The sequence below is a fragment of the Etheostoma spectabile genome, chromosome 10 (assembly GCF_008692095.1).
Source record: "Etheostoma spectabile isolate EspeVRDwgs_2016 chromosome 10, UIUC_Espe_1.0, whole genome shotgun sequence".
NCBI lineage: Eukaryota > Metazoa > Chordata > Actinopteri > Perciformes > Percidae > Etheostoma > Etheostoma spectabile.
In genome coordinates, this window is record NC_045742.1 from 8310377 (window position 1) to 8323854 (window position 13478).

The 13478-nt window shown below is 38.2% G+C and overlaps 1 protein-coding gene and 1 long non-coding RNA gene across 2 annotated transcripts in view; one reads left to right on the forward strand and one right to left on the reverse strand.

The window, feature by feature from the left end:
- The window catches only part of egf (epidermal growth factor), a 21437-nt gene that overhangs the window by 5821 nt on the left and 2138 nt on the right, over window positions 1-13478 (forward strand). Inside the window, exons 8-20 of the mRNA XM_032527557.1 lie at window positions 3583-3705; window positions 5155-5280; window positions 5486-5622; window positions 5957-6105; window positions 6457-6561; window positions 6749-6972; window positions 7477-7644; window positions 8394-8543; window positions 8646-8813; window positions 8911-9027; window positions 9903-10025; window positions 10991-11156; window positions 12039-12203. Of these exons, the coding sequence (XP_032383448.1) occupies window positions 3583-3705; window positions 5155-5280; window positions 5486-5622; window positions 5957-6105; window positions 6457-6561; window positions 6749-6972; window positions 7477-7644; window positions 8394-8543; window positions 8646-8813; window positions 8911-9027; window positions 9903-10025; window positions 10991-11156; window positions 12039-12203 (1921 nt within the window). The remainder of the gene's footprint in view (window positions 1-3582; window positions 3706-5154; window positions 5281-5485; window positions 5623-5956; window positions 6106-6456; window positions 6562-6748; window positions 6973-7476; window positions 7645-8393; window positions 8544-8645; window positions 8814-8910; window positions 9028-9902; window positions 10026-10990; window positions 11157-12038; window positions 12204-13478) is intronic.
- LOC116696533 (uncharacterized) overlaps window positions 6733-13478 on the reverse strand; it is a 13707-nt gene continuing 6961 nt past the window's right edge. Inside the window, exons 2-4 of the long non-coding RNA XR_004333761.1 lie at window positions 12030-12194; window positions 7421-7635; window positions 6733-6953 (exon numbers count right to left, since the gene is read on the reverse strand). This is a non-coding gene — a long non-coding RNA (uncharacterized LOC116696533). The remainder of the gene's footprint in view (window positions 6954-7420; window positions 7636-12029; window positions 12195-13478) is intronic.

The following is a 13478-nucleotide window of genomic DNA, read 5'->3' on the forward strand; positions in this document are numbered from 1 at the left end:
TATATATATATATATATAAATATAATGTATATATATGGTGCTGCCACTGTCTAACTGTACTCCCTGGATAAATATTGTATAGTTTTTGGAAATAAAACAAAAAAAGCTATTTGAGAAAGAAGCAAACAGAAGGGTCGCATTGTGCATTTGAAGGTTATACTATCAAACTGACTCAAGAACAAAATAATGACAAAAAAAATAAAGATAGCGTAGCTCATTGGCTGGTCAGTTCCCATGATGCAAGGCAGTACATTGAGTTAAAATTTGCAGAAAAGTTTGCCGTTTGTTTGAAATACAAATGTAACTTCATAAACTTTTTGTTTTTTTAATGTGTCTGCTTAGATTTTAGTGTTTTGTTGTCTGGTTATTGTCATTGTTGTGCGGGTTTACCATTGTAGCCATGAGTTAAATGACTGTTAATGCTAAGAAGAGCTAGATTACATCATCATGCGATCATATGCAGAAATTAGCTTCCCTCAGTTACAAACAAATAGCGAGGTGTCCGTTTCTCGTAAAGTGACATAAAATCGGTAGCGTTTGAGGGGCCCCTAATTGGCACGGGCCCTAGGCCTGCTGTACCCAAGCACCCACGCCATCTCCGCTACTGGTGGAAACATATATCAAAGTCAAAGTCAAAAGTCAAAGTACTTTTATTGGTCTCCCTAAGGAGAAATTTGCATTGGACACTGAGCAACTTAGCTGCATAAGTTACAGACACAACGAAAGCACAGGGTGAAAAAACAATTAAAAAACAAATATACAGTCAACATATGGGCTACTCAAGGGCCTGTGCAAATAGCAGATTTACAATTTTCTATACTAAATAAGATAAAAGCCATACTTCAAAACAAAACCAATTTCATTCATCCATCACAGTCACAGATATACCTTAAAAATATTCATAGTCATACTTTCATCTCTGGTCATTAATGAGCTTTACTGCAATAGGGACAAATGAGTGCTTATACCTGTTATATTTACACAAAGGAACGGAACGGAAGTATATGTTATGTTGATCATATGAACTAATATTTTTCTAATGTATTCTCTATTCTAATTTCTTAAAAAGCTTCAGTTCAGTTTTGATTCTATAACAGCATTATACTGTATAATGGCACACAGAAAAAAAAAAATTAACAGATGACGTTTTATAGCAATAAAACTAGGTAGCAGGGAAGTTAAATAACACTAGCTGTTAATTGTGGATTGCTAGTTCACTTGTGACGATCAAATGACTTCATGCATTTTCAATAATGGTAAAAAAACAAAAATGAGACTTCTAGAGGATGTTGACAACCAATACATTGGCAAAACCCCTTGATTGACAAGAATTGGCATTCATGTGGTATACAATTTGGGCAATTATCTTTCCTTTATGGGAAGCTATGTCAAGTGCAGTGTGAAACTGCAGTGTGACTGCGGAAGAATTTGAAAAAATAATCATTATTATGAGATAAGAAATATGTAGGTTTTATTCAAAAAGTGGTACCACTTGTGCTTTGTTTTTGTCAGCATACTGAAATAAGCTCTGGTTTCACATTAGATCCTCTTCTCTTTGTGGTGCTATGAAAGGTGGCATTTGTCCCCCAGACATTGCTTTGACCCTCCAGAGCCAATAAAAAGGCTGGGTCATGTGCTAGACATACAGTACTAAACTAGACGTATGTGAGCTGCCAATTGTGTGTTAAGTTTGTTGGGTAAAAACACTGCCAATTTGTCACTAGTCGTGCTGGTAGTGAAGGGCTGTGTAAGGTAGTTGGAAGTAGGGATATCATTTCAAAGATAGTAAAATACATAAATACAATTTATATTTAGGATTACACCAATTTCTAGCCTTGTTGGACAGCAGCCAGTTTTCTGTCAAAAGTGCTATACTAAAATGTATTGTTTGGAGACATTTGCTTGTTTTACTAATCCAGGTATTTCATATAACTATCTACCTCAGTCTGTATTTGGTCATTTCCCTCTCCCACAATGCAAGTCTTTTATCTGCCAGTAATACATAATTAGTATTTAGTGAGCAGATATCTCAGACAATCTCATGCTTCGGCACAGACGTATGCACTGCAGCATGAGGAATGTATAGTCATCTTTATTTAGTCAAATAAACTGCTAAAACCTATTAACTTTTGGGCCTGGCTACCCCACATTTGTATAATTTGGGGATGGGAGAAAAATGTGCTCTGGTTTAATGGCATTACTATAAACCAATCAGAATTATCACGGGTGGCGCTAAGCTCCGCACGGAGCCACAGCAAAATAGTCTTACGAGAGAAAACTCAGATTGGACAGGTAGTCCAGCTAGCTGTCTAAATTTAAACCTACAGGGATCTGAGGAACTGTAGTAATAGTCCTCATTAATCCTTTAATTTAGAAATTCCAACACAAAGAAAGCGGAAGGAAATGGAAAGACGGAATTTCTTCGGCACCGGAGCAATCCCAGAAGTGTAACATCAAGGATATAGACTGAGAGGCTTGGTGACATTATTTTTTGTATTATTTATTTAATTGTGTTTTTTTCTTTTCTGCTAATGTTCCTTCTAATTACTGTTAATACCATAGTATCTACACAGTGATTAACTTCACAACATGCTAAAACATGGACACATCCTAATCTCTTCTAATCTTACAGCTATGAGGCCAAGAGAACAGGGATGGTTCACAGACAAAATGAGATTAGATGACCAGGTGACACTTGCAATCGGAAACATATCTGGTCAGCAGCTTTGCCTGTCTATAAGATGTCAGGCAGACAACCTTCAAGTCCAGGAGAAAACAACTATGCAGCCAAGAGGCAGGCTAGACAATGGTGCCGACAACAGAGGTTACATGGAGGAGGATATAGCCGGGCTGCTTATGTCTTATTTTTGATTCCATGAAAACAAATGGGAAAAATAAATTTAAATTTGTTTTCTTTAAAGACAGCAGTTTTTAAAATCCTCATCTGGTTAAGTCAATTTTTCATTTAAAAGTAGTACTTTTCACTTATTCTATTATTTATCATTTTTATACACAAAACGGTTCTCTCATAATTTAATCAATTGATATTTAGTCTACTCAGTGACATGACTTTATAACAAAATAAATCCCTAGAGCTGGAAGGCTAGAACAATATTTATTTCACCACTAGGGAAAAGTTACCAGTCAAGAGGCAAAGACAACAGATACTATTAATAGAAACTATTTCACATCAGGTTCAAATCTGTATTGCATACGTATTCACAGGTACAGGAGGTACCACACTCCGCTGAGCTAACATCACATCACCCTCACGGTGTTGGCTTTGACTGCATTCTCATCACACTTTCATCTGTTTTGATAGGGTTAAGGTCGACTTCACAAAAGGATTTAGGAATCTTATTGTCCATCTGGCTGTTAGATTCTACTTATTGTCGAGACCAAAAATAACCTGGGACATTTTTAAACATGTAACATCCCTTTAATCTTGTTAATATAGCCATTAATGACCAAGTGTATGACATTCTTTAACTTCCTTTAATCTTTTATTCGACTCACCAAGCCTTAATGCACCAGATTATTGATACAAATGTTTCAAGATATACATTTTCTTTCCTCATTCAGAGATCATACCATGTGAAGGCAATATCACCAAGTGTGGCCATGGATGCCTGACAACAGACGAGGGGGCTATCTGTGTGTGTCCAGAGGGATCTTTACTGCAGGAGGATGGGCAAGCCTGTACTGGTAGGGACTACATCACAGTTTTATCAGCTGTTTAATCTGAATCTTAAATCTACCTAATTTTCAGAATTCTATGTAGATATCTTTATAGACAAAACTATTTTTTAATCTTATTTTATGACGTCATAAAGGGAAGATTCCAGATCGGCCCCTCTGAGCTTTCATTTTTTCAAAGGCAGAGCAGGATACCCAGGGCTTTAAGCTAACATTAAGCTATGCACTGAATGATTTGGTGCAACAGTAAGAAGTGTCAGGTTTTGGGTCATTTTGATAAACTGAGCAACATGATAGATGTGGTAACTACTATATTATTTCTACGTTCTATGTTATCTAAATATATATACTTTATATATATATATAAATACTTGGATCAGACCAGTCAGATGGATCCAACATCTGACAGCACACCAGTGCATTAATCAGTCCAAAAGATAATGATCATACTGTACAAGTGATGGAATCAATTTAGAGTAAGACATCATCTATGAAGACATGATTAGGGGTTTTAAATTTGCCCGCCTAGATTTTTTGGACTCTCTAAAAAGTCGTTCTGTAGCCATTGATTCACCAATATGGCACAGTGAACAGATCCATGTTATTACAATGTATTCATATGTAACACTTTCTACTGCATTAAGCCTAACTGAATAAGAATTTGAAAAATATAGCCTCACTTTTACTGTCCTGTCATATTAAAAGTGGTAAAATTAGGATGGAGAAAGTAGGGATGCACGGAATCCAGATTTTTTTGTGTTTGGCTGAAACTGAATCGTAAATCTGCAAATTGCACAGGCCCTTGAGTAACCCATATGTTGACTGTACATTTGTCTTTTAATTGTTTTTAACCCTGTGTCTGTAACTCTTGAAGCAAAGTAAGTTACTCAATGTCAAAAACTAATTTCTCCTTGAGAGACCAATAAAAGTACTTCTGACTTTATTTTTTTTGAATACCGAATCCTACTCCCATCATCAGTCCATTAACACAGGACACGGGTTAATGAAGTAAACAACGTCCACAGAAGTGTATTTTTCCATAAGTTGCTGCATTGTGGCTGCTGTCTGTTGATTCCTTCATGCACAACTCTTATTCTTTCAGATGTTTCACACGCAAATGTTTTAACAGCGCCGTGTATTAGGGTCCTTCCCACCACGAGATAAATCGGCATTGCAAGATGAACATGTAGCTCGACTTGAATTGCCTTCTTTTGACCTAAAGTACGGCCAAAAAACACTGTTTCTGCACATAAGTGCCATTTTCACTTTCTCAAAGCCTACTGCATTGAAGGATCCACCCACATAAACACCTTCCCATAATCAACGGCGTCATTACGTCGACCAAAGTGGGATTAAATCAATATGCTGCGTGATTCCTGTTAAAGAATAGGGCCTCTGTGTGACGAACACACGCTTATCTGTGTGAGTATGTGTAACACAGTTTTGTCGCCATTGCAGGCTGCTTGTCTGCAGACAGAGGGGGTTGCAGTCAGCTCTGTACTCCTGTCCCCCCGACTAGGTGGCAGTGTGGTTGTCTGCCTGGCTACCAGCTCCACCAAGATGGCAAGCGCTGCATTGCCTCTGGTGAGTCATTCTATGGCAGAGCAGTCAGCTGAGGCGGATAAGCACACACTCTCGGCCTATCTAATCTGACAGTGTACTCTACTGTTAATCTTTCACAATTCTGTTTATTCAAAAAAAGGTAAAACAAAAATTACAAGGTAAAATAGAAGAAAAATTACATTTACTATAGTACATCTGATGATAAAGTAACGTTTTTATTTTTCAGGACCAGCACCTTATCTGCTAGTTGCCAATCTAGTGGATGTAAAACAAATTAATCTTGATGGCACTGGGGATAAATCCCTTGTGGAGGAGCCCCGAGGAACAATCATAGCTTTGGACTATGACCCTGTCCAGAATAATGTAAGATGAAAACTCCTTGCATCTTTTATTTCCGGCTTGTTTCAGATTTCTTTCAATAGAAGCAAAAGCAGTAGAGTATGTACTATGCTACCCTAAGGTGTCATGAGTCTGGAGTAACAGAATTTAGGAAGACCAGATTCAGGTTTTGGTGCAGACATCCAGAGACACCTAGTGGACAGACACTGTAATTTGATGGCCTGTGGGGTTCGCCAATGTAAAACAATCATTTCTACTTTACAGTAGCAAAACAAAACATAATGAATATTTAACTGCTCATCTCAGCTATTTTGTATACTGAATGCATTATTTATATATTGTTATATGCATTTTCAAGGTGTACTTTGCTAGTACAAGCCAGAAGACAATTGAGCGGGTTGGTTTGAACAGTGGGTTGAGAGACGTTCTCGTCTCTGATGGTTTGGACTCTCCAGAAGGACTAGCGCTAGACTGGGTCCATCGCAGGATGTACTGGACAGATAAAAGGTGTGTGGTGTTTGCAGAGGGTAAATGTTGAGGATTATTTATGAAAAGATTGTTTCATTAAGTGCTGGAGGATTTACCTTGAACATTTGCATATCAGACATTTGCTGTTCAGTGTTTTAAGGGGGGCAACACTTGATGTTTGATTTTTGTTAAATCATTTTTATTTTTATTAAGCTTCAAAATTTAATTTAAATGTCCCACTCGATTTGTTTAAAAGTAGTAGTAGTTTTTTGGAGTTGGTTTTTATAGCATATTTAAGTTACAGTTAGGTTGCTAAACATCATCACACTTGATATGGTCTGATATGGTCTTGTTTTACACTTATACTATACTTATACTTTTGTCCTCTAGCCAGTCAACTGTTGACTGCAGTACCTTGGTTGGACTGAACCGAATAACCATTGTAAGCAAAGGGCTAGAAAAACCAAGAGATATCGCAGTTCATCCTTTGGCAAAGTGAGTGTGGCTTATATATGTGTATGATAGTTTCAGAAATTAAAACTACAAACTAACTGCAATTCACCTAGAGGGATTAACAATGTCAATAAACAACAGAGCATATAGCAGGTGACACCTTAAGGTTCTGTGGGAATAATGCATCTTCTTCAGAGTCTAATTTGCAGTGCTCTTTTTACTTTTTGAGGAAAGTGTTCTGGACTGATATAGGGGCCGTTCCTGTCGTGGAAAGCGCCTCTTTGGAAGGGAAAGACCGTGCTGTAATTGCTAGCACCAACCTTGTGTCACCAAGCGGCCTGACCATTGATTTCACAGAGGATCGTCTGTTCTGGTGCGACCAGAGGAGGGGCCTGGTGGAGACTGCTGCTCTGGATGGTTCAGAACGACAGGTCCTGTTAGAGAACCAAGTAGGTGAGGCTTGTGTGACACATTCACACACATATATATATAAGATCACTGTATTGACTGTATTGATTGTTTGATTACATTTCTATGCAGACTTGCTTGTCGTTAGGTGCTAAGTGTAATTTAAAAAAAACGCAAAAACAACAGATGATAAAATACAATCAATGTCAATGCTTAGGTCAATGCTGAATAAAATAGAGTTGAGTCTGACAAAGTAAAGCTAAGGCTAATAAACCTAAAAAAACTTAAGATGTCCTACAGCAGCCATAGGAGGGGAAGAAATTGAAATGAATATGTACTTATTGTTCATTAACTCATTCAGTGATATTCCCAGTTAACTGCACATTTCGTTAAAACATCATTCAAATCTGTTGAAATCCCTCTCTCAGCAATGTCCTTGCAATCACAATGCTCCCTTAGGTAATATGAACACAAGATAGAGAATAGTTCTCACCTTGAAAACACTTGGTGAACTCAAAATCTTCTTTCCCTCCATTCTGATGCCTCCAGGTCGGCCTTTTGACCTGGCAGTATTTGAAGACAGGTTGTGGATATCTGACCAGGAGCACCAGCAGCTGCGGAGCGTGCACAAGCGGACTGGGAGAAAACTGCAAATTATCCATGGCAACATGGTCCAACCAGCATCCATCGTGGTGGTTCATCCCCTTGCTAAACCAGGTAAAGAGAGATGCCAGGGACTCATTTTAGAGATTTGTTCAGAAACTAAACACAGAGGTTTAACAGTTGTGTTGTCTTCCCATCAATCATGGTCAAAATTGCCCCGGTCTGTTTTGCCTGTTTTATAAATCAGAAAATATAAATGATCACACAATTCTGTGTTACATCTTCTTTGCCAACTTTATTCCAACTTATTACCACTAGTTTTACACTTACTTTTGGAATTCATAGTCAATAAACCTAATACCTATTACATTATACCTACATTTTGAGATAAAAACACCAGAAATTATTAATTATTTTAGCTAATAGTTAAAGATCAGACGGACATATGTTGATGGATGATCACAGCCTGTTTAATGTATGGAACCATTCATGCTATTTGTGGGCAATTTAGTTGAAACACACCCATATATTTGGTTTAGAAACTTTGAAAAGGGGCCAAATTTGACCCGAGGACAACATAAATAGTAACTACACTGCATGTAGCACAAGCAATAGCAAAGGAAGGATGAGAAAATGATCTCAAATTGGAAATTGTGCATTATGATACAGTATGTATCTTACAGCCTCTTTTGTCTTTCCACCGCTTTCTATGTGTTGGTTCTATGTGTTGATATTTCTAAATTAGGATTTTATGCATTTGGGATAAATGATAAGATACGTGTAGGCCAGGAGCAATAAAACAAGACATCCTAAAAGTGAATGATTGAGCTTTATATTTATACATATTGCATCCTCATTTGCAGGGACCGATGCTTGCATTTACCTAAATGGAGGTTGTGCCCAGGTGTGTGAAAGCAAATTGGGATTCGCCCACTGCTCCTGCCTGTCAAACTTCTACCTATCAGCTGATGGAAAACGTTGCTTGCCTGCCAATGCTTTAAATGGAACAGCAGGTGATTTGAGATATTTTACTTCATCCACTTCTGTATAAGCAATGAAGTCTAGCTGACCAATATCAAATGCCCATTTGTTAACTATGTAAATGTATTGTGTAGAATCTGGAGACAGTGAATCCACTGATTTAACATCTCTTAAAAACAAAACCTTCAACGATGAGAGCACACCCTTGACAACACCTGGGCTGTCAACCGATAAAGTAGCAGCTGATCTAGACTCGGATGTGGGCAATGAGCCAACTCTCTTCACAGACAAGATGGTTTCAGGTAACAGTGTAAACAGTGCAAAGTATGTGTAGTGCTTCCCACTGAAGACCTTACTCTAAATAAATGTCATGATTCCATGTGTCCCCTTCTCTGTCAGACCAGAATGAGTGTTACTCGCTTCGCTGTGATGTCAACGCACAGTGCCTGCTCATTGCTGGCAGCCCAACCTGTCTGTGTCTAGAAGGTTTTACAGGTGATGGACACATGTGTGTGGGTGAGTATTTCTGTACCTGTACTACAAACGAGTCTTGGGGTGATGTGACATATCCTCAAGAAAACTCATGGAATAACAGTTGATACAGGGACACTTTTATTTCACTTACAGTAGCACTTAGAATGGAGCATCCCAATATTAAATATAAACATTAATGACAGGAGCTAAAGCCAAAATGCCTAAAAATGCAAAAAGCAATGTAACTCTTCACAATAGGCCTCAATCACCAATACCTTCCTAAGTTTTGTCTTAAATTAGTTTTTTTGTTTGACTCCAGAAGTTGAGGTACTGCTGCAAAAAGTTAGCAAAAAACAAGACATCACATTTAGTAGTGTCAGCAGTGGATACAAAGCAGCAAATAAAACCGATGCAGGGAATGCAATTACCATAGACCGTTAACAGTCTTGTGCAGTGAACGCTGTATCCGGAGAAGGGCGCAGAACTGAGGAAGTATATAGGCCTAGCACAATTCTTGTGCGTGAGTGTGCGTGAATTGTGTTCTTACTTAAGAACAAATCCCACATAAGAAAACATTGGTAAATATCAGAATCTTCATGGAAACTTCGTAATTGGGGTTTAAGAACAAATTTGTTCTTAAGAACGATTGGTGAATGAGGCCCATTATTTTAAATTCCTTTGCTATGTTTGTCTGTCTGCAGTAGTACAGTAAGAGGTCACGTTTCAACTAATTTGACAGCTAAAATGATACTTGCACCGAGAAATTTTATCATCGTTCTTCTTTCTTTTATCGTAATGCTTAAAAATAAAAATAAATGCTATCTGGACAAGCTAATAACATAAATTATATACATATTCATGAACTTGTAAAACACAGAATACTGTGTAATTGTAGGTATTTCTTCCTTTTGTTTCAGATATTGATGAGTGTAAACAGGGAACACACAAATGTGACAAACATGCAGAATGCCAAAATGCCTTGGGGAAGTATCTCTGCAAGTGCCACTCTGGATACCACGGCAATGGGAAGACTTGTCAAGGTGTGTCTTGATTATTTACAGCACATACAATTTCAGTGTCATGGTTATTACTATTAGAACATTAGAAAAACTGTGTTAGACAGGATAAATGTCTTTGCTCTCACCACTGATCATCAGGTGTCATATTTAAAGTGGTGAGAGAGAGTGGAGGCTTGTAAATAGTATGACTCAACACGCTGTTGTTGATGCTTTTAGAAAGCAGCTGAAGACACACTTGTTTTAACTCGCTTTGTTTGTAATTTGGGTTTTTAGTCTTTTAGTCTTTTACTCTTTTGCCTTCATTGGTATTGTATTGGTTTTTGCTTGTTTATTTTCTGTTTTGCATTCTAGCTCATATTATGCTTTTTGGCTTTTTCCCTTTCCTTTATTGTGTTATTTATCTTTTTTGGGCATGTAATAGGTTTACAACGTGAAAAAGCCTAAAGTCCACCCCAAAGGGACTTACCTTCTCCAACAGAAAACACTGTTCAAAAACTGCTTCAAACAGCTGTACTGTAGTCCAGCCTTTACTTCCGTGATGAATGTGCGTCACTTTGTAACACATGTTATAATGCTCGCCTAGCTGCTAGAGTGGCACGCCCTCATACTCTGCTTCTGACTGGCTAGTAGTCCTTACCTTGGTACAAGGCATGTGTGACTCCTAACAACGATTAAATAGAAGTGTGATGCCTCACTCTGTAGCTAAAACAGAGTTGTCAACACACTGGGTGAAAAGACAAAAATATGGTGATGTAAACATATTCTGATATAACACTTTGTGCTTCACACAAACAAGCAAACAACATTAATGGGATGTAATCTAATCCCTTTTATCATACAGCACATGGAATACAGTGTTTACATGAGTCATCTCACAGGAAGACTAGTATTCTGAAGAGCAGACTATGACTAAAGATTTTAAAAGGTAACAGTGTGTTGTTTGTATATGTGACTAATTTATTGACATTATTTCCCGAATCTACAAGAGTTGGAGACCACATCGCCATGGGTGTCGACCGTTAGCCCTGCTGATGTCACCACCCAGCACCACAACAGTAACTCAATAGAAAACTGCCCCTCCACCCATGAGTCTTACTGTCTGTACCAGGGTGTCTGCTTCTACTTTCCTGAAATGGAGTCCTATGCTTGCAAGTAAATAACCCCCCATGTCCCTTGAGTATAACCCCTGATCTCCAAATTTAACAGTTTACTGACATTGTGTGTACGTACACAATTCTCACTTTCCCAAACGGTTATCCTTTGATCATCTGTTCTGTAGAAGATGAGGTTAAAGTTAAGCTGCTATTTATATTTCAAGAGAGTCTACATTGACCAACTGCACTCTAAAGTGTACAGTAACTCAAACAGGAGAATAGTTAACTGATCTCTAGAAAGTATTTTACTTTTTAAGCAGCACTACAAAAACACATGGAAAGAAATTCCATCACATTATGCCAATATTGTTTAAAAGTATGAGAATACCTCCTGCATCACACATTGCAGGCTCGCTGGCTTCTTACAGTAGATCTCATGTTATTTACTACAGCTGGCAATCAGTAGGTGTCACTATTGTTTCATGATTAAAACCACTGACTGGATGTCACCTTGCATGATATAATTATACCCAGCTCTAATGAGCGCTATGCAAGAAACATTTAACTCCATTTCATAATTTGAGTACATTATTCCAGCAAACATGTAGTTTCTTCCCTTGCAGTGTTAAACACAACTGCTCATTATAATATTCTTTACATAAAGTTTGTAACATGTATTTTGCTGCTAACTTTGTGGTTACTGAAATCTAAAGCCACCAATCAGTCAGGCTCGAACAGAACCATTACTCATAATGTTTGGAAGATAGATGTAATGTATTACATTTAGAAATGTAAAATCATTTCTGCATTGAGTTATGTGTAATGTGTTGAATGCATGTGACCCACTAAGTGTAACTCTTCTGTAAGTACACTAACGCTCAATAATAGATTGTGATTATGAACTACATAATTATGCTGTTTGTGTTTTCACCTGTTGCAGTTGTGTAGCAGGCTACGTGGGGGAGCGTTGTCAGTTCAGTGACCTGGAGTGGTGGGAGCGTCAGCAGGCTGAGAAGGAGAAGAGGAGGAACTTGGTCATTGCGGCCTGCATGGTGGTCCTCGTTTCCCTGCTCTCCATCGCTGCCTGTGTCACCTACTGTTACGGGTGAGAGCGGAGAAGGAGGAGAAGGGGTAAATGAGGGTTATGGCATTCAAAAATGCAAGGAAGGGAAGGACAAGTAGGAAATGTTGTCTTTGCTAAAATGCTCTATAATCAGCCTTTAGGACCACTTAAAACTATATCCCATATCACCGTCAGGAAGGTTTATTGGCAAGTTGGTTTGCACATTCAAGGAATTTGTCTTGTTATTTTTTTATAACTAACAATAAATACAGTGAAATAGTAAAGATACGTAATAGAAAATATAAAAAATATATAAGTAACGTCTAAAAATATTGCTGTTTTTAAGTGAAAGAGCTCTGTAGTAAATTCCCCTATATTTTATCCCTAAGAATAATGTTTTACAAAACTAACCCTGTGGGGCTCTAATAAGATACTAATGGCCCCAAAAGAATTTGATTTATTAAAATAATAAGTATATGTGAAAGTCCTGTTATGGTCTTAAGTGGCTACCGTAAGCTTTTTCACCCTCTAGTGGTAAAAAAAAAAAAAATTGAAAATGAAAGATATGGGGACAGTTATCTATACTTCAGTGATGTATGCATTGCAATAATGATGTTTATTATAAGCAGTGTTGTGTTCAGTCTTCTGGACACTGGAAGCATAGGGCAGCACAGATAGCCAGGGAGGAAAATGAATGAGCTGACAGCATTTAGAGGTGTCTATCAAACCCAGGGTGGCATGAGCCGTGTAATGTAGGTGTCTCAGGATGACAGCAGGGGGTCGGGAAGCAGATTACATGTGGAACGAATGGCAGCATGCAACCCTGGGTAGCTGAGTGAGGAGCATACGTAAACTACATACTGCGACCCCTCCTCCTTTTTATTTCCACCTGAGCTGTCACTAAGTAGCTGATTTGTTTTATGGTTGTTTGGCTGGCTTATGGACAAGGCTGTTGGCATTCTCCACTCCTTTGATTCACAAAGCACCCCCCCCTCTCCACCTACTACATCCTAACCTTTGCAGTCTGGGTTCCCCTGTGGAAGCAGCACGCTTTCAATGACATGCTTGGTTTAGTTTGTTCTACAGCAATTACACATAAAAATAGGTCATTTCTCAGCTACAAAATGGAGCCGGTGAGGTATGACCCCAGTGAAACGCTACATGGCCGCCAATAGCTCTGCCTCAAATTGCCTTTTGCACTTGACTGCGAGTGCACTTGCAGTGGAAACTACACCACCAAACTCAAAAGCTGCAACACACACAAGTATCATACAGTACACATTGATATGGGCTAGAAAAAAAAAAACAACGCAACTT